At 37.5% G+C, this 26,773-nt stretch overlaps 1 protein-coding gene across 5 annotated transcripts in view; it reads right to left on the minus strand.

Moving 5' to 3' along the window:
• HMGCLL1 (3-hydroxymethyl-3-methylglutaryl-CoA lyase like 1) overlaps positions 1–26,554 on the minus strand; it is a 187,575-nt gene extending 161,021 nt beyond the window's left edge. For 2 of the 5 annotated variants that reach the window (XM_026507199.4, XM_026507196.4), the window contains exon 1: positions 26,080–26,554. In XM_026507199.4, coding sequence (XP_026362984.2) covers positions 26,080–26,187 — 108 coding nt within the window. In that variant the 5' untranslated portion in view covers positions 26,188–26,554. The remainder of the gene's footprint in view (positions 1–26,079) is intronic. The other 3 variants (XM_057303972.1, XM_057303973.1, XM_026507194.4) reach the window with 2 other exon arrangements.
• Positions 26,555–26,773: the final 219 nt, after the last annotated feature.

Below are 26,773 nucleotides of genomic sequence, written 5' to 3' on the forward strand. Positions count from 1 at the left end.
CTTAGGTTGTGACTTCTCACTACCACTTGATGAAATGATCATCCTAAGGGAACACCAGTTGTGCAGGAGGAGAAAGAGAGGCCTGAGAGATATTTAAATAGAATTGAATGGGACCGTCTGTTATAAAGTTTTGTTGTGAGAGCCCTCTATTTGCCCAGTTCATTTGTTCCTGAATGTGCCCAGTTAGATTTACATTCTCTTATAATCCAGAGAAAAAAAAAAAAAAAAAAAAAAAAAAAAAAAGCCTGCCTAGAGATTTGGCAGGAAGGTTAAGTCTGTATGGTAGAGACTGCTAGGCACACTCCACTGTCACCCTCACACCAGGGTATGACCATTCCAGTGAGTTCTGGACAATGGAGTGAAGCCAAAGTGTGTCCCTTTCAGAGTGAAGTGGGAAGAAATAGATGTGTCTTTCCCATGATCTTTCTTCCCGTCCACCAGCTAAATGGAAGAACCTAGTGTGGAGCAAGGCCACAAAGAGGAGTCTAGGTCCCTGAATAACCATGTCATCTAGAGTGGATTTGAGTAAGAAGTCACCTGCGATTATTTTAAACTACAGAATATGTGCACTTGTGCATTCCAGTATTTAGACATACTGGATAATAAAATCCAATTCTTAAGATTTTGAGTCTGGAGTCAAAATTGAGGCTTGTGTTGAGAGTCTCCATACATTAAGATTAAAGGACCTTTATACGACCACTGGGAAGGATGACTGGTGGGAGAGCAGGGCATTAACCTCCCTAAATCTAGCTTCTAGTTCCAATCTCTAACTTTTCCCAATGCTCAAATACCTGGCATCAAGAAGAAGAACTTCTATTCAGAAGTAAACTCGATTTTGTTTTCAATGATAAATAGAAGCCTTTTGTGGAAAAATAAACCATTCCCGATCATCAGAAGGGGTTCAGCACAAGCTTCCCCAAAACGCAGTGTGTGGATTTTGAGCTGAAGACAATCAAGGCCCTTAAAGACTCAGAAAGAGCTTTTTACCTTCCCATTAACTGCCTCGAAGAATTCAAATAGAAGGCCTGGTCCAGGAAGAGAGCTAGCACCAGAGGTAACTATGAAGAGCATAAGCTAGGTGTGATAAGCCGAGAGGAGCCTGGCAGGCTCCGTTTGTTCAAGTATCTATGTCCCACTGTCTCTGCATGTCATGACACACATTTGTTTACCAACGTTTGGTTTTCCCGTCCTCCTGTGAATTATTTTCCTTCCCTTTGAAACTTCAGACCCCTACCCTCTTCTGTTTGGCTCAGGATGACATATAAACCTAACTGGGTCTTTGAAATTAATTTTTCTCCTATTAATCTGTCTTAGGTCAATTTAATAAACAGACCAGCCCTCCCCACCAATGTCCCCCAAAAAAAACCTAGGAAGAGAAGGAAAATTTTTCTGTGCTTACAATTAGTGACCATGAAGGGACCTTTAGCATCCGGACACTGTTCACTAAAGGACTTTTTTTTTTTTTTTAAGATTTTATTTATTTGACAGAGAGACAGCCAGCGAGAGAGGGAACACAAGCAGGGGGAGTGGGAGAGGAAGAAGCAGGTTCCCAGCAGAGGAGCCTGATGTGGGGCTCGATCCCAGAACGCCGGGATCATGCCCTGAGCCAAAGGCAGTTGCTTAACGACTGAGCCACCCAGGTACCCTTCACTAAAGGACTTTTGCATCTGAGAGACCCTAGGGTCTCTACCAAACACCAGCAGAAGGTAAGAATTCTTACCATGTCAGTCTCCCAGATCTCTACCTGTAGTGAGAGTCATTTTTCCTTTCTTAAATTTGGATTACCAGGGAAAAAAAAAAATCCTGTGTGAACTAGTTTCTTGGGTATAATAACTCTGGCAAATATTTGGTTTGAGTATTCTTATTTTCCTATTGATTCCTTACTCCCAAAAATAGTCATTTTATTTCTGTCATCTTGTTCTATGTCCTGAGATCCTGGCTTTAAAACCATAGAGAATATTCTCTCTAGTCTCCACTAACCAAAAGATACATGTATCAGTGTGAATCCAGAAGAGCCAAATAGAATATGGATCTGATTTAAAACAAACAAACGACACACAAAAAAAACTAGACTTGGTCCATCTTGACCTGGACTGGGTGCAGGGTGCGGTGGCATTCCCTTTGTCTAACTGTGGCAGCTCTCACAGCAGTTTGTCATAAAAGGTCCCGGTCCATAAAGGATCTCGGTCATTTCAATCTCCATTGTGTTGTTAGTGCTGACAAAGCCCTACTCTAGGAGCACCTGCCCAGTGTCACAGATTAGCAGGTCTATGACTGGAGGCAACTCACATTCTCATGAGAAACTAGAGACAAGAGACACCATTTGCACTACACCATTCTTACCAACAGTAACAGTGAGGGTCTTCTGCTTTCTTAGGCTAACCTTGGAAGTGAACTTTCTGGATCTTGTGAGGGCTGCATCTTTTGCACTCTCCTTTGGGATGTCTCTTGCAGAAAAAGGCTTATTGGTTAGAGTCCCTATTAAGAATGTAAGATCCTACTCATCAATGGCCTCATGATGGATTCTTTGCATTGGCCAGATCTGAAAGAAAAAAATTTATAGAGAGCTCATGCTAAGTAATTCTCTTATTGGTACCTACAGAAAGACCAAGTTAAAAAGAGGTCACGAAGGATTATAATGGCTAGCCTTAGGGATTCTCTTAAGACAGAAGAACAGAAATTAGACTTATAACAAAAATTAAGGTCCACACCCAATGTTAATTTCCCTTCTTAAAAACTAGCCCATCTCCTCAGCTAATTCCCAGACCCTCCTGCAAATAATCAGGAAATAGATCAGCTAGAGGCCAATGTTCAGGGGGCTAATGGGAGCAATAGTAGAGATTTTCACCCTACAGTGATTTCGTCTAAGGCTGAATTGTGCACTCAGAAACGAGAGTTGTTGAATGTTTTATACAGACTTTCCTAACCTCCCGGGGTTGACGAGACTCTGGGGAACTTTCTGGTAAATTGCTACATTATTCCCTTAAATAGCTAAGGGAAATTAAAATTAAAATTAATGAAAAATCTTGCCAAATTCTGGCAGATACTAAAGTCTGCCGAGGGGACCTTAGGAAAACTGGCAGAAGCCAGCTAAGAGCAAAGATTCTTGCCAGATTCAGCTCTTTTGCATCTCTGCCTATAAGGCCCAGTCAAGAGTGGAAAATAAAATTTGACATCCTTTCCTTTCCAAATCCACACCCATTGGTTATTGATCCATTCTCTCCCAAGGAAAGGAATTGCTTTCTTGCTTGTCTCATTTTGAGCCCTGAGAATCTGGCTTGGCTTTCCATCTGCCTGGACCATGCAGGTCATCAGTTCTTTCTTTTTGTTATCTTTACGAGTGACACCAGATCTTGTGAAGTTATCCTTTGCACCTTCCTTGAGGACACCTCTTGGGTACACAGAGTTGTTTAATACTGCCAGAAATATTTACTGTTTGTCCCAGCTGAAACATGACAAGAAATCAAAAAGGATTTAATAACTCTGTGATTAGAAATCTTGGCTACATTGGAAGCTGATATCCATAGCCTAATAGGATGTTTTTAGACCTTCTTCTCTAAGCTAAATGTGTCCAGAGGAAAAGGACAACATTCCAACGTGGGTGGATGGATAGGTCAGTCCTTTATCATTCAGAGTATATCCCAGTTCTTTGAGGAATTAAAGCAACTGTCCTAACCTTAACCATCTTTGCAAAACCAGAAATGCAACTCCAGGCACAACACAAAGGCCACTTACCCTTTTCACTACTCCCAAAATCACCCCTATTTATCTCAAAAGGCTTCTAAGTATTGTAAAAATTCTGGCCTTAAGGGAATAAGAGTCCTTCTAAGAGAAACTTGCATTCTTTCACCATGCCTTCGAAATGTAAATGTTTTACCCCACTTCCCCTGGGAATTCTTAATTAGGTCATCACTTTATTTTATTTTTTTTTTTAAAGATTTATTTATTTGACAGAGAGAGAGAGACAGACAGTGAGAGAGGGAACACAAGCAGGGGGATTGGGAGAGGACGAAGCAGGCTCCCAGCGGAGGAGCCTGATGCGGGGCTCGATCCTAGGACTCTGGGATCACGCCCTGAGCCAAAAGCAGATGCTTAACGACTGAGCCACCCAGGTGCCCCATTAGGTCATCACTTTAAAAAAAAATATATATGTTTCTGAAGTTTAATCAAAAGAAAAACAAAAAGGGGAAAGTTTATTTGAAACTTAGGAAAATTAAAAAAAAAAAAATCACCTCATGTGCCTTCTCCACAAATATCCATCTCATGGTTAAAATTTTAGAATGGAAACTATGAGGTCTGTGTTTGTCTGTATGTTCATGACTATCATATATATATATATTATACCTTGTGTAATCAAGCAGCTAAAATTGAATTGTTACTGTAAGTACTTCAAAAATAAGCTCTATTATCAATAGTACACTTATGTAAAACTGGAACTTAATTTTCTTTCATCTACTAAAAGGACAAAGTTTTCTTGAATTACTGGTCTAAAATTGATAAGAGATTGTAAAAGGTATTTTTTTTTTTACATTTTAATATGCCTAGACAACAAAAATTTTGACAATTTGTGTTGTAAAAATAACTGTTTATCAAGTCTGATTACTCAAAAAAATGGAGTTTTCTCTATTAGAGCTAACTTTTGTGGGTTTCGTTTTTTTTTTTTTTTTACATTTTCTGTATTTTCCCTTGAATTCTTTATTGCTATGGCTAAATAGATAACTAAGTATTGTTTCACAGTGACCTATGATCACCTTTGAGGACTGTAAAACCTTTTGATCTTTTTGACAAACTTCCCCAAAAATCAAATTCTAAATGAAATCTTTGACCTTGAACCAACTTTGGGATTTTTTTAGAGGGTCCCTGGAACATCTCAAAAGAGTTGTTGTCTCTCTTTAAAATTAAAAAAAAAAAAAAGAAAGAAAAGAAAAAAAGATGTTAAACTAATTAAACTTACTTGATACATTAAATTACATGGGAACCATTGTCAAAAAAGAATACTAAGCCTTCTTTATGTTGCCTTTGTAGGTATATAATAATTATTCCAGAAATTGTATGTAACATTCCTAGAAATCTGATATGTCCTAATACAGTGCTATCATTCGTAATTCCAATTATCTTAAAATATTGTGTATGTCACAGATATGGCCAAATTCCTTGTCAACTGCATTATGATGAACTCTCATATGGCATTTAGTCATCGTCATTTTTAAGCCTTTGTCACTTATAGACAGTTATTGTTTTACTTTGATGTTTTTGCAAAAGTATTCATCCACAAGTGTTTCAGCTTCAAAGAAATTTATGGAAAGGATTCTGGTAAGACTCTATAACACAGTTTTCTGTTAAGTTTCAGATCATACCACTGAAGTAAGCAATTACAGACCTCCAACGGGGGAAGACTGATGGCTTCATAACACTGTTAACAAAGATCAAAATCAAAAAGAACTGATTACATAAGCCTGATGAACTGAGGAAGAGGATTTTAATTTCTATGACTTTTTGTTTAAAATATTACTGGTTCTTTAATCAAATACAGGTAAACCTGTCCTCCTAAGCTGTGACTCACAGCAATTTAACAAAATATATCTTTATGAACAAAGATTAAACATTTATCTTTTTCTCCCTACCTGATCCTTCCAGAATTTGAAAACTCTCTGGGAGTATTCTTATTTTCATGGCAATATAGTTATTTGTCTAAGTTCAGTAAGAATCTGTTCACCTTGTAACAGGACACAATTGGAAACATTGGTTATGTTACCAAGGCTTTGACTAGAATATCATATATGGAGAATAATGTGCATAGACTCAGATACGACCAGACAGCTTTAAGGAACTAAGGTTGACTCTATGGAGCTAATAAAACCCCTTGGGGGGAGGGGGGGAAATCAGCCTGGCAACTTGCTTACAGGGTTCCTGGCTGCCTTACCAGGTGAATAAGGTCACTTTCTGGCACATATAGAAACCTCAGTATATTTAGGAGACCTCAAGAAGAGAAGAATTAACCTGAATCTATACGTGTTGATGGTGAAATTTGATGGCAAGTCATTGGCTTGACATCCTTGCCTCAAGAAGCTTTTAAAAATTCAATCAGACTGTTTTTATAAAAAGTTCCAGCAAAAGTAGGGATGCCTAGGTGGCTTTATCAGTCGAGGGACCAACTCTGGATTTTGCCTCAGGTCACAATCTCAGGATCATGAGATCGAGCCCCGCCTTGGGAGTAGAGCTTGCTTAACATGCTCTCTCCCTATGCCCCTTCCTCATATTCTCTCTCTCTCAAGAAATAAAAACAAAAGTTCAAGCAAAGCCGATTTAAAAGAGCCTATATGATCACTATTTTTGCTATAATTATGTAAATAATCAGGCCAAATTTATTGAAACTAGAATTAATCTGTGAACAAATTAGTCTTTTACTTTAATAAAAATAGGGATGATTATAGAGAAAATTATGTCTTAGAAACATACACCATTGTGGATATCAAATTCTAGTGCTGTTAATTGTCTTTGAGATTTTGTTTTCTACTTATAAATTGGACTAGATTCTGAATTCTTTCAGTTTTCTTTCCAATATTTGGCTTCAATTCTCAAAACTTACACTTTTCTCCTATCTTTCTGACTTGGAATCACTGAGAACTAAAATTTCCCATTTCCCTAAGCCATGCAAGCTAGAGTTGGGCAATTTTCTATGAACTTCAGAGAAATCACAACACTTCCCATATAAACAATCTTTATACTAGTTGCTGGGTGACAATCTAGAAAGATCACCAAAGACATTTAAACTACAAACCAGGATTATCTATCAGATTGCCTCTGCCTGCCCTCACTCCGCCTGAAGATGCTTCAAGCCAGACATCCAGGAATTTTCTCGACTAGCTGCCTTCAGGACTCAGAAATTGGGATTACAGTCTATCCAATCATTAACCATGTTTTTCCTTTATTTCCATAGAAACGTCTCTTATTAAAAACCTGATGGTACCACAAACTTAACTTTGGGAGTCCACCTGCACCACCATCTCCTGAAATGAGACAATTGTTTGATTGAACACACCTATTCTCAGGCCTAAGAGACTGGTTCAGTGAGATGGAGTAATCTAACAACTTCTGGACTGTCAAACTTCTTGGCAAAGTTTTATAAGTGGGACTGAAGGGGGTTCAGAATGAGTCTCCCCAGAATGTGTCACTTTGCCATATAGACTATTTTGTGCTGAAGCCAGTCAAGACCCAAAAGACTTGGAAAGAGCTTTTATACCTCCTCACTAACTGCCTCTAAGAATTTAGATTCAGAGCCTGGTCCAGGAAGAAAGCTAACTCCAGAGATAACTCTAAGAATTACAAGCCAGGTGTGGTAAACCAGAGGAAGCTCTCCAGAGCCTGTTTGTTCAAATTCCCTTCTGCATCCCGTGGTCTCTGTGTGGCATGACAAATATCCACCACACTTTTGTTCTTCTTAGCTTCCTATCAATTGTCTTTCCCTTCTTTGAAGCTCCAGATGCTTATTCCCTTTCTCCTTCATTTGGGATGGCATATAAGCCTCAATTGTTTAACTATCCTTGAGCCTCTTGTGTTTTTGTGAGGCTCCTTTATGTATGAAGTTATTTATGTATGAAAATATTTTTTTTTCATTTAACTAACAGACCAGCCCATAATATTCCATATATTCAACATTTCATTCATTCATTCACAGATTGGAGTGGAAAATAATCACTAAGCAAGAGAAATAGGCAGGAAGATGCGATCATTTACAAGAAGAGTAAAAGTAAATTTCTGTGGAGAGCAATTTAAAGCAACACTGTCATTATGTATTATGAAAAAGGTGGTATCAAACTGCTAAATCACAACCACTCACTTGATCAAAGCCTTGGATTTCTATTTACAAACCCCAGAACTTTCTTAGGACTTTAAAGTAGGGCCAATATAATCAGAGTAAGACTCTAAAGGTATAATGCAGGATGTCTTTCCAACTCTAAAAAATGATTTCCAGTGGCTCTGAATAACTAGACGTCATCACTGTCCTTTACTATTCCAAAAAAATATGTTCCAGTATGTTCTGTATTATGTGAATCTCTTGTTCTGTTTCATGCGATACCTATAAGCTATTCTGTCCAAATTCCAATTTCAGGTTTTTTTGTTTTTTTTTTTTTTATAAGTTCAGCTGTGATCTACAGTTCATTCTGTTAAGTCTTCTCCATAATCCCTCCATTCCATATTGTATAGACACCTTCAGTGCTTCCTTCCCTCCCTCACATCCTAACACCTTCATTTAATCACTTCTTAATCATTTGCCTGAAAAGTAAACCCTCCAGTCACTTATTGTTTCCTTCCAGATGCTGCTGTGGAATGACTCCCCATCGGCTTCACCTAACATTCCACCCATGTTCATCTGGCTGTGCAGACTGTGATTCCAGCACTCTAAAGCTTTTAAGCTCTTTCTTTCCAAGAAAACTCATAGCTAACACCATTATTTCCTCACAAAAACAGCTAACATCTGCAGACTGAAACATCAAAACAAAAAAAATTTTGCACAGTTCTGCTAAAGTTGGATGCAAACTTTATCAGCCATTTTAGGCAATAAATCAATGTTCTTTTTTTTCAGTTTCCATTAAAAAATAAACCATAAAGGCTGATTTTCAATTTCCCCTCAGAGGAACAGTTAATAAACAGGTTACATGCAATGACTAATTAGTCTTTATGCCTTCCAGCTAAGCGAACTAAGCTTCTATTTGGAAACCTAATCTCTAACAAAATTTATCAGGTTGCTCAATAAAGTTTAATTTTATTCTGTACATAAATAGTTCGTTTCAGCAGCATTATTTATTCAACTTATTCGGGAAACAAGTATCTCAACAAACTGCTTATTCTAAACTAACAGTATTCAATGTTTATTAGAATTATTGATTAGAACTCTCATATTAATAACTTTGAATATAATTAAACAGTATTCTTACAAAATCATTTTTAAAACTCTCATCTTACGTGTTTTACAACCCCAGTTAATGGAGATTCTTTTTTGGAAATAAGGTCCCTACAAGACTGAGACAAACCTCAAGCCTCCTCATTCCAGCTGTTTCCTGTATAGATCATAATGGCCTTTAGTCATGGGCAATTCCTTTAGATCAGTATTTCTCAAATTTTAATGTGCATGTGAATCCCCTGTAGAGCTTATTAAAACACAGTTTCTTGGGCCCATCTCCAGAGATCATTATTCATTAGGTCAGGTTGGGTCCATGAATTTACATTTCTAACCAGCTCACAGATAATGGTGATGCTGTTGATGCAAGGACATAATCTGAGAACCACAGGTCTAGTTTAAGCTAACTTAAAAGAAAATCTATATGACTATGCTTAAGAGCCCATCACCATCAACTACAAAATCAATAAAATCCCTCTGCCAATATAATGTAAAAATAATAAAAATTAAAATCACAATCTTTCTATTAAAATCCATCATAATTTCATAGTGTGAATAGCACTTCCTAACTCCTTCCTTTCAAATACCATTATTTTATGTCCAAGTGAAAATGATTTACCTCTCTTAATCTGGACCATTCCAAATCAGTCTTCTTAGCATATGCTAGAGTAATTAATGGATGAAATTTTAAACCATAACACCAGAATCTCAAATAATTCTACAAACTCTCTTTATAGAGTTTGCAAGTCATTTAAACATTTTTCTACCTCTCATTAAATTTTCAGTGGTATTTGAAATACCAATATTGGTAACACCTATGTATATTAAAGCACACTAAAAGAAATATAAAGTTACTATGTTAATGCTGAATAGCTTGAGAGAATGGGAGATGGTTGTTCAGGAAAGGCCTTAAGATCTGCTGCGCCCACCACCAGGCCATCAGGCCTCTTTTCAGTCCTTGTAGAGGGAAAAAGTTGTACCATCAATGGCTGACTTACACAGGTTTGGTGTGACAAGGGTCCTACTGTCCAAAGTGACACAGTACCAAATGTAATAACTAATCGTGGTTATTTGAAATTTCGAGATAATATACTGAGGTCTCAAGGACATTCAAAGATGTCAGCAGAATAAGCCAAGCAATCAACTACAAGGCAGGTGGGATAAATAAGAGGCACTGTGGAAGATTCTATACTAATCGATGCCTACTCCTGGATTCCCACTTTCCAGTGGTATCTCCCAGTTTTTCTTCTATCAGTCCCATACACAATGCCCTCAGTTGCTCCAGGTTCTAATCTCTTTGCCTAGCTCATCTTTTCCCCGAGTGTTCTGACTCCAAAAAACATGCTTTGATATACTACCATTTTCCCAACAGTAACAAATGTGAACTTACATATATTCATAGACCTAAACCTACATACACGGAGATGCACATTTATATACTCACAAACATGTTTGGACGTGAATGGGGTGATTTTCACTGAGTAGGTATATATGCCTGCACATGATGATAAACATATGCACAGGAACAAGCTCATGAGCTATAAATATTTGTCTTCATGAGAATTAGAGAACTTGGAAAGTATTCAAATGTTTAATTATAACTAATACATTGTCAACTAGGGTTCTATGAAAATATTAGTATGTTCAGATAGGGATGTTAAAGTCAAAATATGAAAAATAAAACACATACCCTACAGACCAAATATAGTTATATTCTGCCACAACAGTAATACAAGTAAGAAAACTGTGTAAGAATATGCTCAGTTTTTCTGGTTTTCAACTCTTGTGGGTTTTATCATCTATGAGAATTTTATATTTTACTAATGATTAGGCACAAATTTAATTTTTCACATGTAGGTTTCCATCCTGGGAATTAAGGATATACCTATTGTCCAGCGTGTCTCAGCCCATTTTAAATATTTCAAACTTTCTAGAAGAGTTCTTGACATTCATTTCCTCCTAGCCCTATTGGTTGATAAGGTCTCCAACTACATTAGGAATCAGAAAATGAAAGTTATCATATGTAGTTTGAGTAATTAGTCTGATACCAAGTTTTGCCCGTGGTTTCATCAAAACCAGTTAAACAGGAGTTCATACAAAATTATTGACAAGAATCATTTTTATTTTCCTTTCCCAACAGTTTATAAAGAAGCCGTGGTCCTCTCTTGCTTTTGCCTTTATTAGTAAAGGGAAAGTGGCATCAAACATCGTGGCTTGTGGCTTCCTTAGAGGTAGATTCTGCAGCCTCAGAGCCTGATGCTTCCAAAGAACAAAGTCAGCCCCAATGGCATGAAGAAAGGAGGAATGACAGGAACAGGCCACCTCAACTTTCCTTACTTCGGCATTGTTTTTTAGAAATGCTGAACAGAAATGGAGGGACAGCAAAGCCACATGAAAGTGCATCTGTGACGGTGTAAATTCAACTCAAATGTTGGGTCATAATGTGACCAGTTCCTGAGCTCCTCATTTCTCAAATGGACACATCTTGAAGTTTTTCTCTCAGGGACACATTGTAGCGCTAGAACAACTGCCTTGTGATTATGTGATTATTTTTTTCTTTCTCACCCAGGACCTTTTTTATTCGATGATCAGTTATATACAATTTCTTTCATCATCTTTACTTTTTGACTTTGTGTCAAGCAGAAAATTCTTGTTTTCTATGCTTCAAACAAGCCAGGTCTTCTTAATAAAGACTTTTATTAACCCCACAATAGCACTTCAACACATTTTATGTGACTGAGTTTTTTTTCTTTTTTCGTTCCATTTATTTTATCATAGTGTGATTTTACTCTACACACTATGGTTTTGGATGACCTCTTAGAGAACAGAATAAAGATGCAGTGGTTGAAGGAAATAGCTTTTTCCAGCAGAACTTAGCCAGGAACTTTCCATCGGTGTGTGAAGTCTACATACATAATATTTGGTAGATATACAATGCATTTTATATAAATCTGACCTTTTTGGTAGGACTTTAAGTCAATGCTACTTGCCCCAAGTTTAAGCTACTTACTGAAAAACTAAGAAAGGCCGTATTTCTCAGAAATATCCTATAAAACCATTTCCCTGTGTACAGGGGTAAAAGAAGGGCTGCTGTTAGGTACAGAGCGAAAGGGGATGGTAATGAAAGATTCGAGAACAACGGCAACATTTTAAAGAGTCTGAATAACTTCTCTCTGAAATAAGGATGATTCATTCAGGTTCATCCACCTCAGATTTTAAATATTGGGTCTCAAAATGAACTAATGGGGGAAGGTGAGCTATATCATCCCAAGTCATCTGTAACCAACTGCTGTTTCCCTCCTTAAAGTGATAGATTAATCTAGAACCACACTAATTATGTTAAATGAAGTTATCATAATGAGTACAAAACAATTTTCTTATAACTGAAGTTCATACTGGTCGATAGACTGATAGGATGTAGCATAAGAAATATTGGCTTTGGAGCCCGTTATAGGTTCAAGACCAGTGCTTCTACTAGTTATGTGGCCTGCAGAGATTTTTATTAATTCTCTGAGCCTCCCTTTCCTCTTATTAAAAGTGAGCGTAATGGAATCTTCTTTACGCAAATCTAAGAGTTCAGAAGTTAAATAAAGGCCTTAGCAAAGTCACTGGAATAAGTTCACTATCTGGTAAAGAGTGGTTGCTAATACTGATGCTGTGTGAGGGGCACCTGCGTGGCTCAGTTGGTTAAGCATCTGCCTTCGGCTGAGGTCATGATCCCAGGGTCCTGGGATCCAGCCCTGCATTGGGGAGTCTGCTTCTCCCTCTCCTGCTCCCCTTGCTTGTGCACTCGCTCTCTCTTGAGCTGTCGACTAAATAATAAAATCTTTTAAAAAAAATACTGATGCTGTGTGATTTCCCGAACTCTTGTTAATAGTACTCTATTAACAGTTTATGTAGCATTTTATATCTCCTGTATTCTTTCATTTGTCCCATTTGGTAAGTCAGTCGGAAATCTAGAGCACGCATGCTAAAATAATACTATTGCCCCCAAATAATAATTTTTTAAGACAAATGATTGACATTCTATTTAACAAGTTATCACTATTCCTTTCTCACCAAAAGGTCAATATCTGTATACATTCTTTAAAGGGCAAATATATACTTAAGAGATCTAGCTCTCTAGAGAGGAATACTTACAGAGGCTTATGTTCCATCTCCTTTAGCTCAAGTTTTTCTTTCAATATTTTCTAGAGCATACATTTAGCAGAATAATATTAAATATTAAAAACGTGTCATAAGGGAACGGGGACTAAGTGATAGCAGACATTCATGAGTGAAACTCTGAATAACTACATCTGTTTCTCCACAGGTCTTGCAAATGTCTTTTAAACACAGCCCTAAAACCTAGGCAAACAGAACTCCAAATTGCCCTCAGCTTTTATGCTTGACCAGGTCCACAGCGTTCTATAAAATGCAAGATTTGAACAGTGCTGTTGCATTTTTAAAAATCTGAGAATTCTCAGTCCTTAAATCAAAATTCTCAGAAAGTAGAAATTGTGTCTAAGTCAAATAAGATTCATTTTGGACTTCAACATTAACCTATGCAATCAGCTTCTATTTCACAGTGAAATAAATACAGACTGAGGAAAGAATTTAAAAAGTGAATGCCAGACTCCGTACACTCAGTGGGTTACAGATGTATGAAAGCAGTGGCAGAGAGCCACTCCACTTCCTTCAAGATCCAAAAACATTTGGAAGGAAGCCCCAGAAGGAAAGACGTCTGACAGACATGTTCTCTTTGGGGTTTCCTGCCTCCTTGTTTGCCAAGCTTCCTAGACCCCATTGCTTGTTAATAAAGTTCACCAAGAAGACTTTATGAAATGCTGATTTCATAGAGTGAAACTTATATTAAAGGCGTTTTTATGTAGTTGAAGTTTCCTGACATCTGCATTTCCCTACTTCACAAATCCAAGGAAGCGTGACTTGGAAAGTTAACGAGCGTAAGGTGACATTTGATGCGCTTACTATCAGTGGGATATTCAGCCCAAACACTGAATCCAAAACCAGGGACCATGGCTTAGACAGTGCAATAGAGAAGCTGCTTCACCCTGAGGGTATCATTATACCCCTCAGTGTTTCTACTCTTTCTCCCATAAAACGGAGTCCTGAGAAGATACACATTGTACACCATGTGAATTAACTCAGTAAAAACAGAGATAGGGAAAGTAAATGAAAAGCTAGATTTTACCTTCGTAGCCAGAAAAGAAAAAAAAATTAGCACCTGGATTTAAAAATCTACATCATCGTCCAGTGTGAAAAATAAAATAGTTTTAGCACAGCTAAAACTACTAACTCTAATCTACAAAAGTACTATCTTTGATATTACTTGTGCCAATCATAAAGTCTGGTAATTTGGCTGAAAGCACCAAAAGTTTGTCCTGTGGATGTCTGCTGTATTTAACACGTAGAAAGGATTTAGTTCCAGAAACATTTTAAGAAGATCTGAATATTTAGGTCTCCTGGATAACAGAAAGGTGAATAAAATATAGTTTCATCTCTTGAGAAGATCTCAGTCTAGCACGAAAAATATTATGTATTTAATACAGAGATACTTCCATCTATTCAAACATATTTGGTGGGGAACTCTCCTTCAAAGTGGAAGATGGGCCCGCTAAGCACCATACGGGAATTGGGGCTGGCAGAGGGAGAGGTGGGAGACATAGGCCAAACACTCGTAAGATTCATCACTTGCAAAACATAAGCATCCATTTTCAAATCAAACATGAAGAAAAACTATTAAGGCAATTTTTAAGATTGGGGCCTTTAAATTCTTTTTCCCTGTAAGAGACAATAGACCAGATAGAGGATACAGATGTAGGTTGATATGTATATACTCAGACACAGAAATATTCCTAACCACATGGTTAACTCTCCATAATTTTATTAATTCTGCCCATAAATCTTCAATCATCTTATTCTGACCTGGAATGTCTTCTGTCTACCCAAATCCCGTCTGACCTCCAACCCACCTCCAACACAAAGACTATTATCATCCTCATGGACTCGCCCTGGCACTGCATTAGGACATATTTACAGGCTTGTGTGTGTAACTGAATTACAATCAAGGAATGCAGGAAAAAGCAGGATTCAAATAAAAAGCAGGATGAAGAAATGAGCTTTCGGGAGACAGTAATGAAAAACGAAAATGTGGCCTGAATAGTGCCGTTGGGACCAAAGCTCTCGTGGCTCTATCTCCCCTTCTTGTCCACCATGGTCCTTAGCACCTTGCCAAGGTCAGACAGCCAGAACCCAGCCCTCCCGCTCTCTAAACCAGGGAAGGAAGTATCCGCTCCTCTTATCAAAATCATGTTTGTAACGCACAGCTCTGGTCCCTTCATCAGTATAAAGAAAGTAGTTTTTGTTTACATTTTGTATTTTTCAGAGAGCCTTTCCACTACTTGGCTTTCCATTACATTATTACTAGTCTTTCATGTAAATGCAGAAAGTCTAAAAATATAAACATCTATAAACTTGAATAATGCTCTAAATTATCTTCACATAAAAGTCTTTATATAAAGTCTGGTTTTAGAACGCATGTTTTGGGAACAAGATCTGCCAACCAGTATTATTTTCTGAAGAAAAGAACATAAAAATCGGCCCCAAATTTGACCAGATGTCGAAGAAACGCAACAACACTTCAGTGTTCACTTAGCAATGAATTCGGATCACTCAGAAAAGGAAGATCATCCAAAGGGGAAGATGGCAAATTTCTGATAATTTAAAGACAACTCCTGCCTGCTGAGTAATTATGATTAGGGTCTATATTGTTGAAAATATGCCAACATTCAGAAATGTCCTCGATGGTCTCATTAAAGCATCCCCATGTAACTGTCCATCAAGGACAACAGAATCAAACATCCACTGGCACAGGAAGATAATCTGGATGCTGGAGGCAGTGAAGTATACAAATAAAGAGGGCAAGTCCTACTTAAGGCATTTCTATGTACTTTTATTTTAAGTGTAATCTTGACCAAACAAAATATTTTCAGAGGTTAAAATCTGCTCACCTGTGCAACAGCCAATTTGCCTCTCCCACTTAAACTAACAATAGAGCGACCGGCATGAGAAAACCGGGACTCTATATGTTGCTTTTATTATTAGGGCTTCACGCAGGCTGAACGAGCACTTTCAAATCAGAGTTTCTATCAAAAACAATATTCCCCAAATACATGATTCTGCTTTAGCTCTTTTACTATGATCTGTTCCATGAGAGTGACCCATTAAGTCACAGTTCTGCACAGTCTAGCCCCTTAGTTGAGGAGGAAAAATAAAAAACAAAAATAAAAGCTAAACTTGAAAAGGGAGAGTCAAGGAGAGAAGAAAGGGTCAGGGAAAGTTACAGCACAGAGTGAATAAGCATAAAGAAAGCCAAAAGACTTGGAGGAGCTCACAGCTAATGAAAAAAACAAGAACACAGAGTGGGGGGAGGGAAGGATGTGAAAGCCAGCTGGAATAAGAGAAAGCAAGAAATACAGGAGCCAACAGAAATCCAAGGACAGAAAGTATTGGAGATTGAAGGGAACAGGAAATTTATTGGAAACCAAGTTGTTTTTCCTTTTGTATCCAATGCAATTCTATTCCAGGCAGAACTCTAGTCTCAACCTCAAAGAGGACAGAAGGGAAGTTGAAACTCATAGGAGTCTTTCCTGGACAGCGGCCAAGGGCTCTGGAAAGATAGATTAGAGAAAACATGATATGACAGCAGACCCTCTGAAAGCAGATACAGGGAGAGAGGGGTGGCAGTCTCACCCAGCACAGGAGTTTCAAAAATAAAACAAAACAAAAAAAAAAATGTAAAAACAATGATAGTCTGGCTCCATCTCCGAGCTACTGAATCAAAATTTCTGGTACATTTAATAAACACCTCAAGTGATTCTTATCACCGGAAAAGTCGAGGAAACACCAATCTAGTAGTAAAAAATTGGGGGCTCTGAAACTAGAGCTGACTGAATTTTGTTCCAAGCTCTGCTATTCATTAGCTGTGGACCACGAACAAATTATTTCACCTTTCTGCATCCCAATAATTCAGTTTATAAAATGGATTGTTGGGGATATTAAATGAGATATTGTACACAAAGCAGTGAGGCAGGACCTAGTACATACTGAACACTCCGCAGCGGTAGCTCTAGAACTATAAAAGTACTCTGACTAGAGACGCTTGCAAAATAATGTGTTTTAAGTGATTAAAAAATTATGAGAAAGATATAAAAAGGCTGAATCTTGGATACAGTATGCATGGAATGAAGTATACATGGGAGCATTCTTCCCAACGGTACAGAGACCAAGCCACAACAATCAGGGTTTCTGCTCTTGGTCTCAGCATTAGTGAGTTGGGAATCACATGCAAACAACCTTGACAAAAAGCTTTCTTTTTCTTTTTTCAAAAGCATGTATCAGTCAATTCAAGTTAAAGGGGACTTCAAGACCTGGAGTCTCCATGCGCGCGAGAGGAGGACTCTCTCACAGTGCAATCAATCCAGGACTTGGCCGATGTGGAGATACCCAAAGAGAACCACATCCCATCACAAGACTATTGAGGATCAAACACAGGGTAACCCGCTTACTTCACAATCCTGTCTTCTTTAGTCATTTCCCCATATATTATTCCCAACAACCATCTATTTCCTCCATAGAATCCCATGTAGTTCTCTGCCTTCCTCGTTATGTGAAGACTCAAGTTCTTTCTTTTTCCATCTGGAAACTCAGCTCTGTAGTGACAAGCTCCACTACATTCATAACCTCTTTACTGAACATTCCCATCATCCTCTGGCCTTAAATAAAGCCTTGATCACCCTTGCAGAAAGCATCTGCCCAGTAACCCCCTCATGTAGAGACTGCTTAGCTTTCTAGACCTTGCTTAGTGACCAGAAGTATGGATGGCATCTGCAGTTTTTATTACTTCCTGAACAGTCACTCTTTATTTGTACAAAAACTCCTGTTCCTTTGAGATCCATGTGATTTGGCCATACGGTCCTTTAGCCCCTCTGAGGACTTGTATCCCTTATAAACCAAAACCATTAGAACTTAGTTTGCCATTGTTTTCTTGACCCCAAATTTTGATACTATTCTGTTTACTCAATGTCCTAGTGAACCTTCTATCCAATATCCGACTTCCACTGACATTTTACTTTAGCTGAGCCATTAACTCACATGCATACAGAGGGCTTATTATTGCTTGTGACTGCTGACTTATTAAGATTCTGACTATGAATATTTTCAACTTTCTAACTTTGTAGTGCCCGTGACTAAAATCTTTGGCCTCTTCGGTACTACAAGTCTTTAGAACTCTACTTCCACCTACCTGTGCAGGATCTTAGATTAACAGTCTTGAGAACAGCAATATACCCGGTAACATGCTATCGGAGGACCCACGGTATAATAATAATGAAACAGACTTTTTCCTCAAGATGAATGAGTTCACTCTGTGAAATATATCTTCTGTTCCAAGCAAGTGTATTAATTTAAATATAAAATAAGACTACCAAAAAGTATAAATAGCCGCAAAGATAAAGTAGTGAGTGAGGTGGAGAGATACGGCAGAAAATAGGATAAACATAAAGAGTCACACATAATCACATGTAATTAAAGGTTAATTAACCTAATTAAGGATAGAGACAATTAGATAAGCAGCTTAACTTGTGAGAGACACAATTTAAAGCAAAATGACAGAGAAATGGATATGAACTGTCTTAAGGCACTTATTTTTTAAGACGACTGAAATAACATGAACTAAACATTCAAAGAAAGAAAACTAAAATGTTAATTCAGAAAACAGAATTTTTTCAAAAAATAGAAATCAGCTGTTAGCACATCATACATATACTATACAAAGATACAAACATACACATATGAGAGGATCAACAAACCTAAAATCACTTTTCGAATCAACTGATAAAATACGTAGACTTTATACAAGGCTTAAGAATCAACAAAGAAAGAGAAAGGATTAACCAGGAATGAAATAAGGCAATGACAAAGATTAAAAAGAAAAGGTTAAGGACAATAAAATTTGTTTACCAACCTCATGTCCATTAAAAAAAAAAAAAAAAAGATGAGGTAAACTTGTATCAATACACATAAAATATCATGAAGGTACTATCCATTTATTCATTCAACAAATTTTACTGAACTATGTCACACAGAAGGAGTAAATAGTATACTTTTTCTCTAAAGCCAAAGATTGAAGTTGAGCATAATTTTTTATTTTTAAAACATCTTTCTCTTCCGTTATTTTTATTTATAGTGAAAACCATTGTAATAGTCTGTTTTTCCATGAAGTATTACTTTCTCATGAAGCAGCCAATCTTTGAATTCCTTTTTTGAGCTTTAAATTGTTGCTTTATACAAACTTTCGGCTGTAAGATAAATAAGTTCCGGAAATCTAACGTATAACATAGTGATTATAGTTAATAATACTGTATTATATACTTGAAAGTTGCTAAGGATGTAGATCTTATATATTCCCACAAAAAATATCTGAATTCTGTGATGGGACTCAGGTGTTATCTAATGCTAAGGTGGTAATCATTGTGAAATATATAAGTATCAAATCTGTACACCCTCAACTTATACAATGTTATATGTTAATAGTTACTCTACACAGTTTGTATATTACCTGGAATGTAACTACCTCAAAATTTTTGTAATATGTTCAATTAATATATTTTTATGACTCAAATTACATTGCAAAATTGTTTTTGTTTTGTTTTGTTTTTAATATTTTCCTTATTATATTGTATTTCAACTAGCTGGTTCAGAGTGAATTTCTCACGGAGAACAATCAGAAAATCTGGACAAAATATTAATGAAAACACTTGTTTGATAGCCATAGAGAGTTGCCAAGGCAGTGAATACTTAAGTGGCCAATATACCATGCAGAAGAAAAACAAAGCGGTAAGACCAACATTGACCAGGACTTCCTCTTAAAACATTTGCCAATTCAGTATCAGCAGTTGAGAAGATCTTCAGACCTTCTAGAAGTCTTAGAAGCTAAGGAGAAAATACTTTGATTTTAGGTCCCAACTAGGAGGAGAACCCCTGGTAAACACCTTAGGCTTTTTAGTTAGAACCCCTGAACAGCGACAAAATAAAAGTAAGGGTGAAGAGAAAAAGACAAATCCTCGCAAATAAAGTAGGCCCAGACTCAAATCAGCTAAGCATTGGATTGGCTTAAGGTAAACTATCCTTATACTTACTATTTGCTAAAAGCTAAAGATAATCCTTTCTGTATTTCACACCTGTTAGAATGGCTACTTTCAAAAATCCAAGAAGTGTTGTGAAGGGGGGGGGATCCCTCCTGTACTACTGCTCGGAATGTAAACTGGTGCAGCCCCTTGGAAAACATTACGGAGGGTCCTCCAAAAATTAAAGATAGAGCTGCCATATGGTCCAGCAATTCCACTTATAAGTATACAAAGGAAAGGAAATCACTAAATTGAAAAGGTACCTACACCCCCATGTTCACTGCAGCATCATTTACAATAGCCAACTTAAGTGTCCATCAACAGATGAATAAGATGTAGTACAGACACACAGGCATATTTTTTAGCTTTAAAAAAAAAAAAAAAAGAACTCAATCCTGCCATTTGTGATAAGAGAGAATTGAGGGCATCATGCTAAACAAAATAAGTCAGACAGAGAAAGACAAATACAATATCGTTTATATGTAGAATCTAAAAAAAACCAACCAAACAAAAAAAAACAATCCCACTCATAGATACAGAGAATAGATTGTTACCAGAGGTGGGGGGGGGGGGGGGCGGCAAATGAGGAAATAGGTAAATAAAGGGAAAAAAAGAATCCTTTCTGGAGAAGAGTAATTTGAGGAGCCTCAAATTATGTCTATGATTTTCATTTCAGGCATCTAACATACACTCAAAAATCAGTAAGCATTCCAAGAGGAAAGATATATAAATCAGACCCGCTAAAGATCCAAATATTGGAGTTATCAGACATGGAATTTGAAATAACTCTTAATACTCAAGTCTTCATGACAAGATGGAAAATGGTGGCAAAGAACAAAAAAAGTGGTTTTTAAAAATAACATAGAAATGCATTAACTCACAAATATAAAATTAAACTCAATAAATTAGATTAACAGCAAATTACAACTGAAGAGAATTCGTGAAATGGAAACCAAGTGAGAATATTCAGAGTGAATATGGAGAAAAAAGATGAAAAATACAAAAATGAGTGTAAGAAATATATGGAGCACAGGAAAAGTTCTAAGATTTTTCAAATTATAAGCCCAAGTGGAGGGACTAAAAACGAAACAGAAGCAATACTTGAGAAATGGTTGAAAATTTTCTAAAACCTATGAAAGGCAATAAAGCATGGAGCCACAGATCCAAAAATGCTACAAACCATTAGCAAATGCAAAGAAAATTAAAATCTAGACACATCATAGTCATACTGCTGGAAACCAAAGACAATGGGAAAACTCATCATCAAAGAAGCAAAAATAAGACTAAGTTCATTTCATTGCCTCTGGCTTCCATTATATCTACTGAATCTACATTTTGTGCTGTTGTCATGAATTCTTTATATGGAATACATATTTATGGCCAATAACATATTTATGCACATCACATAACAAAATAAATGTAATTTCAAACAAAACTGAAAAAAATCAGATTTTTACTAAAGATTATAGAAAATAAAACTACTTCTAGCTGAAGGAAAATAATTTCAGATGGAAAAATGGAGATGAAGAAAGGAATGAAGACCAAAGAAATATATTCTAAATATAAAATGTCTATCAACTATATATAGATAAATATAAAATTAACATGTAGAACAACAATATAAAAAGCAGAAGTCAGTAATGGAGCTAAAATACTATATTTGCATGTTTAATAAGTTGCAAAGGTGCCAATTTATATAATATTTTAATAAGTCTAGGTCATGTGTTGACATCTTATAGATAGCAACTAAGAGTACAGTAAAAACAGTATATAATTAACAAGCTATGGCAGGGGGAAAATGAATAAAAATAGGTCACTCAAAAGAAGCTATAAAAGGAGAAAAAGGGGAAAAAGTATAATAGGAGAAAAAAAGAGGGGAAGAAAGAACACTTGCGACAAATTAAAAACAACAACAACAACAAAAAACAGTGGTATGGTACCTTGGTTCTTTTCTGGAAATTCCTCCCTAGTCATCCTAAAATATTTAGTAAATGTACTAACAACTGCATAGCAAACTAAAAACCATATAGTCACATTATTCTCTGATTAAGTTTATTTTATGAAATAAATATATTTCAGATATTCAGAAATATATTTAGGTTAGATTCCTGAGAACTTTTAACACCAAATACTTTCTCTGAATCATAATTTTTGCTGAGAGCAAATGTAACTTAAAGGATTCAGGATATAATGTACAATAAGTAAGTTTAATGTCACATAATCTACAATTTTGCTTTTATACATCTACTCCATGTAAAATATTGTTTGTATCAGAATTTAGGCCCTGGAGAATTTTATTGTCACAACAGGGTATTAATATATGAAAAAAATTTAGCTACTGCTTAGGCAGCACTTGCAAATCAATAAGGAATTGCTTTACCAGGTACTTTACGTTTAACCAAAACCTTGAAACACACCAATTAAGCCAGCTTCTTTATACCCATTTTAACAGAGACAAACAGAGAAAATAAAACAGGCCTGAAGAGATAGCTTCAACCATAGGGTGATCGATTTTAATGGTCTATGAAAGAAATCTTCTGCAAAATCAGTGTCGTTAGCAAAAAACTAGAGACTCAAAAATTCAATTAGTGGAGCTGTGGTACAATAAACCTTTTATTCACACTGACCCATTTTGTACTGGAAAATAAATTGTTAAACTTCAAATGTATGTGTGTGTCTTTACACATACACATGCCCAGTATTTATTTTTCATCCTAATAATTCAGCAGGGATACATTATTATCTCTCATGTGTAAACTGAAATTTTAAGATCTAACCAGGATATTGCCTGCACAAACTCACAGAATGAATTGGTAGAACAAGATCTAGTTTTCCAATCTTCTATTGTCTAGCACAGGATGCTTTCAAAATATAGTATTCTATCTGTCCCAACGGTTACCAAATTGTTTCAAATCCCAGAGGTCCTGCTCATGATTCTGCCAGATTTTACAGTGATGCATTTAAGCACTGTGCTGTCTCATCACCACCCCCCAGAACCCATCTTGAGCTTTTCTCCCCATCAGAGCCTGACTAGCTCCTGTGAGATGAAAGGTGAGACACCAACAGTAATATTCATCTTCTATCACTAAGACCAAACTGTATTAACATTAAAGATTCATTCTCATCACATTAGCATTCACTTTATATTTATCATTGTACCAATCACAGATTTGGCAAGTGCTACAAAGAATTTCATAGTCCCCGTAGCATGAGACGAACATTCACTCATTTGTTCATTCAGTAAGTATTTACTGGCAATGAAAAACCAGACATTTTGTTAGTTGCTGAGAATGGTGGATTTTTCCCTTACTTTTATGATGCCTAGACTCTGGTAGGGAACTACATATCAAATAATCACAAATATGTAATTCATATTACATATGAACTGTGCACGGAGCCATATAGGATAACAAGAGCTGCTTGCCTTACGAGTCTGGGAAAGAGTTCATGAGATGGTAACATTTGAGTTAAGATCTCAAGGGTGAACAGAAGTTAATTCATTACAAAGAATCTTCCCAGAGAGGGGAAAACAAAGACCACGGCTCCAGAGGAAACATCATTAAGAATTCAAAGAGGGCCACCATGGCAAGAACAGAATACCTTAAGATGATGCTGCAGAGAGATGCAATGAAAATACCAGGAGAGCTTCAGAGACACATTGAAAGTTTGGGTATTCATTCCTAGAAGCAATGGAAATGCATACAAAGCTGTAAAATGGGGATCAGCAGGATACCATTTGAAATAGAGAACATCTCCCAACTAGCTACATAAACAGGGGGTTGAAGAAGGACTGCAATCGTCTACTAGTCCATGAGAGAGAATGCCATGTTAAAATTGGTAGTAGCAGTAAAGTTGGAAAAAGATGGATGTGAGAGAAATTCAAGAGGTAAAACTGCAGGACTAGTGATGCTCTGATGTGAGGAAATGAAGAGCTCTTGCCTTGCGGCGTACAGAACTGAACAGACGGTGATGGTGTTCCTGAGATAGCAAATACTGGAGAAGGTCGGGGTTGAAGGAAGAAGAACGTGAATCCAGTTTTGGAAATGTTGAGTTTGAATTGCTTTTGAAATATTCAAGTGATGATGTCCAGTAAGCAGCTGCACATCAGGACTGGAGCCTAAGAGGGAGATAGCAATATAAATCTAGAGAACTCGAATATATAAGTAGTAACAAACCGTGAGTGTGGATACAAAGTCATGAGGAACCTGGTCATTTACCAGACAGAGACAGGCCTCTGAGTCCATCTGGTGCCAGACCAAGGAACCGAGACTCGGTAGGGCTTAAAGCAGCTACAGGTGTTTTTAAACAGATACCAAGGAAGATCAATTTCAATGAGTCAATGGTCAGATGCCAATGGTGCTGAGTTCAAATAAGACAAGATATAAAAAACTACAATTCAATGAGGTGGACTGAAACAGAATGATGCATAAAATGCCATGGAAGCACAGAAATAGGGCATTAACTCTGGGTGGGGCATAGAGTCAGTTAAAAGAAGTAACATTTAAGCTGTATTTGAAAAATGAGTAAGAGTTTTCCAGGCAAAGAAGTCAGGGGAAGAAGTCACTATCTAGTAAAGGTGTAGCTGTTTCTCACACTCCTGGTCATTTTCGATTACCCTGCTTCCACACCTTAACAGGGCAAGTAGACATCCTCATGTAGTAGCCTAGCCTCCATCACTGCCCCCACAGCCCACAAAATCAGAGCATGAGGGAGAGAAATACAATGTTAACACAGCAACAAACACGTAAATTCTCAGAGGAAGTCAAAAGAGGATTCCTGATTCTAGAACAGACTGAATATGAAAGAAAAAAAAGTTAACAAAGTTATAATAGCAAAAGAAAAAAAATCAAATTAGAATGTAGAAAAATTAAATAAACATGTGAATATATGAGAACAATAACTTTCCCTCTCGTGCATTTTCAGCCACAGGATGCAAGACAGATGACCACGGCCACCTTTTAAGGAACAAGGAGCAATGTATCTTTGATCGGTTTTAGAAGAATCCATAAATGCTGAATTCCTATTTGTAGAAAACTAAGATCATATTTCACATATTGATACACTAAACTGAGAATACACTAAATGTATAACTACAGGAAAAATGGATACCTAGTATTAGAATAGCTGATTTAAAGCCATAGTCAAATTATGTTTACCCACTGAAATATAATTAACCCAAGTTATTATTCTGTTCACAAGTTGAATCAGGGATAAACATTTCTGCACCCAGCAAAAATAAAAAAAGAGTGAAACCCTTACACTGCCCTTCCTTTTTCAATGCTTTAACATTCACATAACAATTATCACTGTTACTACTTGGTGAAATGTTAAATTCTGAGCTCTTTCAAAGGAAAAGCAAATTTCTCATTTACCTGCCATTTGTTTGAAAGTGCATTAAGCTGCAAACACCTGGATACAATTAAGTTACCTATTGTCTTAAAGTGGGCATTCAGGAATCACAGGTGAATCAATTCTGGTTTGAAACTAACGTTATTTACAATTTTTTCAAGCTTGTTCAAGAGTGTTGACGCATAAATACATTAGGGAAAATTAATGATATGCTAGATAATTACACCCTACGATGTTTTCCTAGCCATGTATGTTGGCTTCATTCCTCTTTCAGCCACACATTGTCCTCTTTGTTACACAGTACAGGAAAGGAACTGAAAATAAAGGCACTATCCCTAGAGGAGTGCCTGCAGATTCGCATATTCCATAATGCAGCCATTCCAAGGAAAACACAGAAAAGTAACAGTTCCCTTTAGGCGTCCTGCAAAAAGGCCACAGGTAGGAATTTTGCTGGGTCTGAGCTACAGAGGCGGGTCTACACGTTCACAGCACAGAGATGCTGGGGAACATTTTAAGAGGTGAGGCCTAACAAGACGGAACTGCTGCAGGGAGGGCCCTGGGGTGCGGTGGTGACATAACAGGGAGAGAGACCAGCCGGCTGTGTGCAAAAGGGTGGGGACACCCTGGGCCGCGAGGTGGTACCTGCGCAGGGTCGAGCGCCCCAGCCACTGAATCCCCGATCCAGAGATGCTCTCGGAGAAGCTGCTGGTAGCTGAGGCAGTGCTTCACCGCAGACGGCACATTTCCCATGGCGGGGCCTAGGACTGCGGACGGCGATAGGAGGGCTCCGGGAGCCGGGAGGAGAGGGATGCAGAGCGAGCTGCGCCAGCCCAGAGCTCGCCCCTCCGGGCGCGGGCGGCGAGCACCAGCCCTGCTCCGCTTACTGCGTCGGCGCCGAGAGGGTGGGGAGCGGGCCGCGCCGCGGCCAGGGAGTGCGGGAGGCACCTGCGGCGCACGGCCGCAGCACCCGGAACCGGAGAAGAAAAGGAATTGCGCCCAAGGATATTCAGGTGTGGCGCATTTTCCTTCCTGAGCTGAGCGTGCGGGGCTATCTGCACACGCCCCACTTACCCGCTTCTCACCTGGTTCAGATCCTAAGAGAAAGAAAGGGTGTAAATACAAGGAAGGGCGCATGCGTTTTTGTGCCGGTGAGTTTGCTTGTTTCCAGCTGCAGACTTTCATGCTTAATGTGGATTTGCCCAGCGTTGAACTCACTTGCGTTTATGCTGGATGACAGTAAGCTCGATTTTAAAATATTTTGAACTCATTTGCAAGGTTAAAACACAGCCTAATAAAAAAGAAAATATATAAAGTACATTTGGGGAGATGTCACAGA

The sequence above is a fragment of the Ursus arctos genome, unplaced genomic scaffold (assembly GCF_023065955.2).
Source record: "Ursus arctos isolate Adak ecotype North America unplaced genomic scaffold, UrsArc2.0 scaffold_29, whole genome shotgun sequence".
In the NCBI taxonomy this organism is placed as follows: Eukaryota; Metazoa; Chordata; class Mammalia; order Carnivora; family Ursidae; genus Ursus; species Ursus arctos.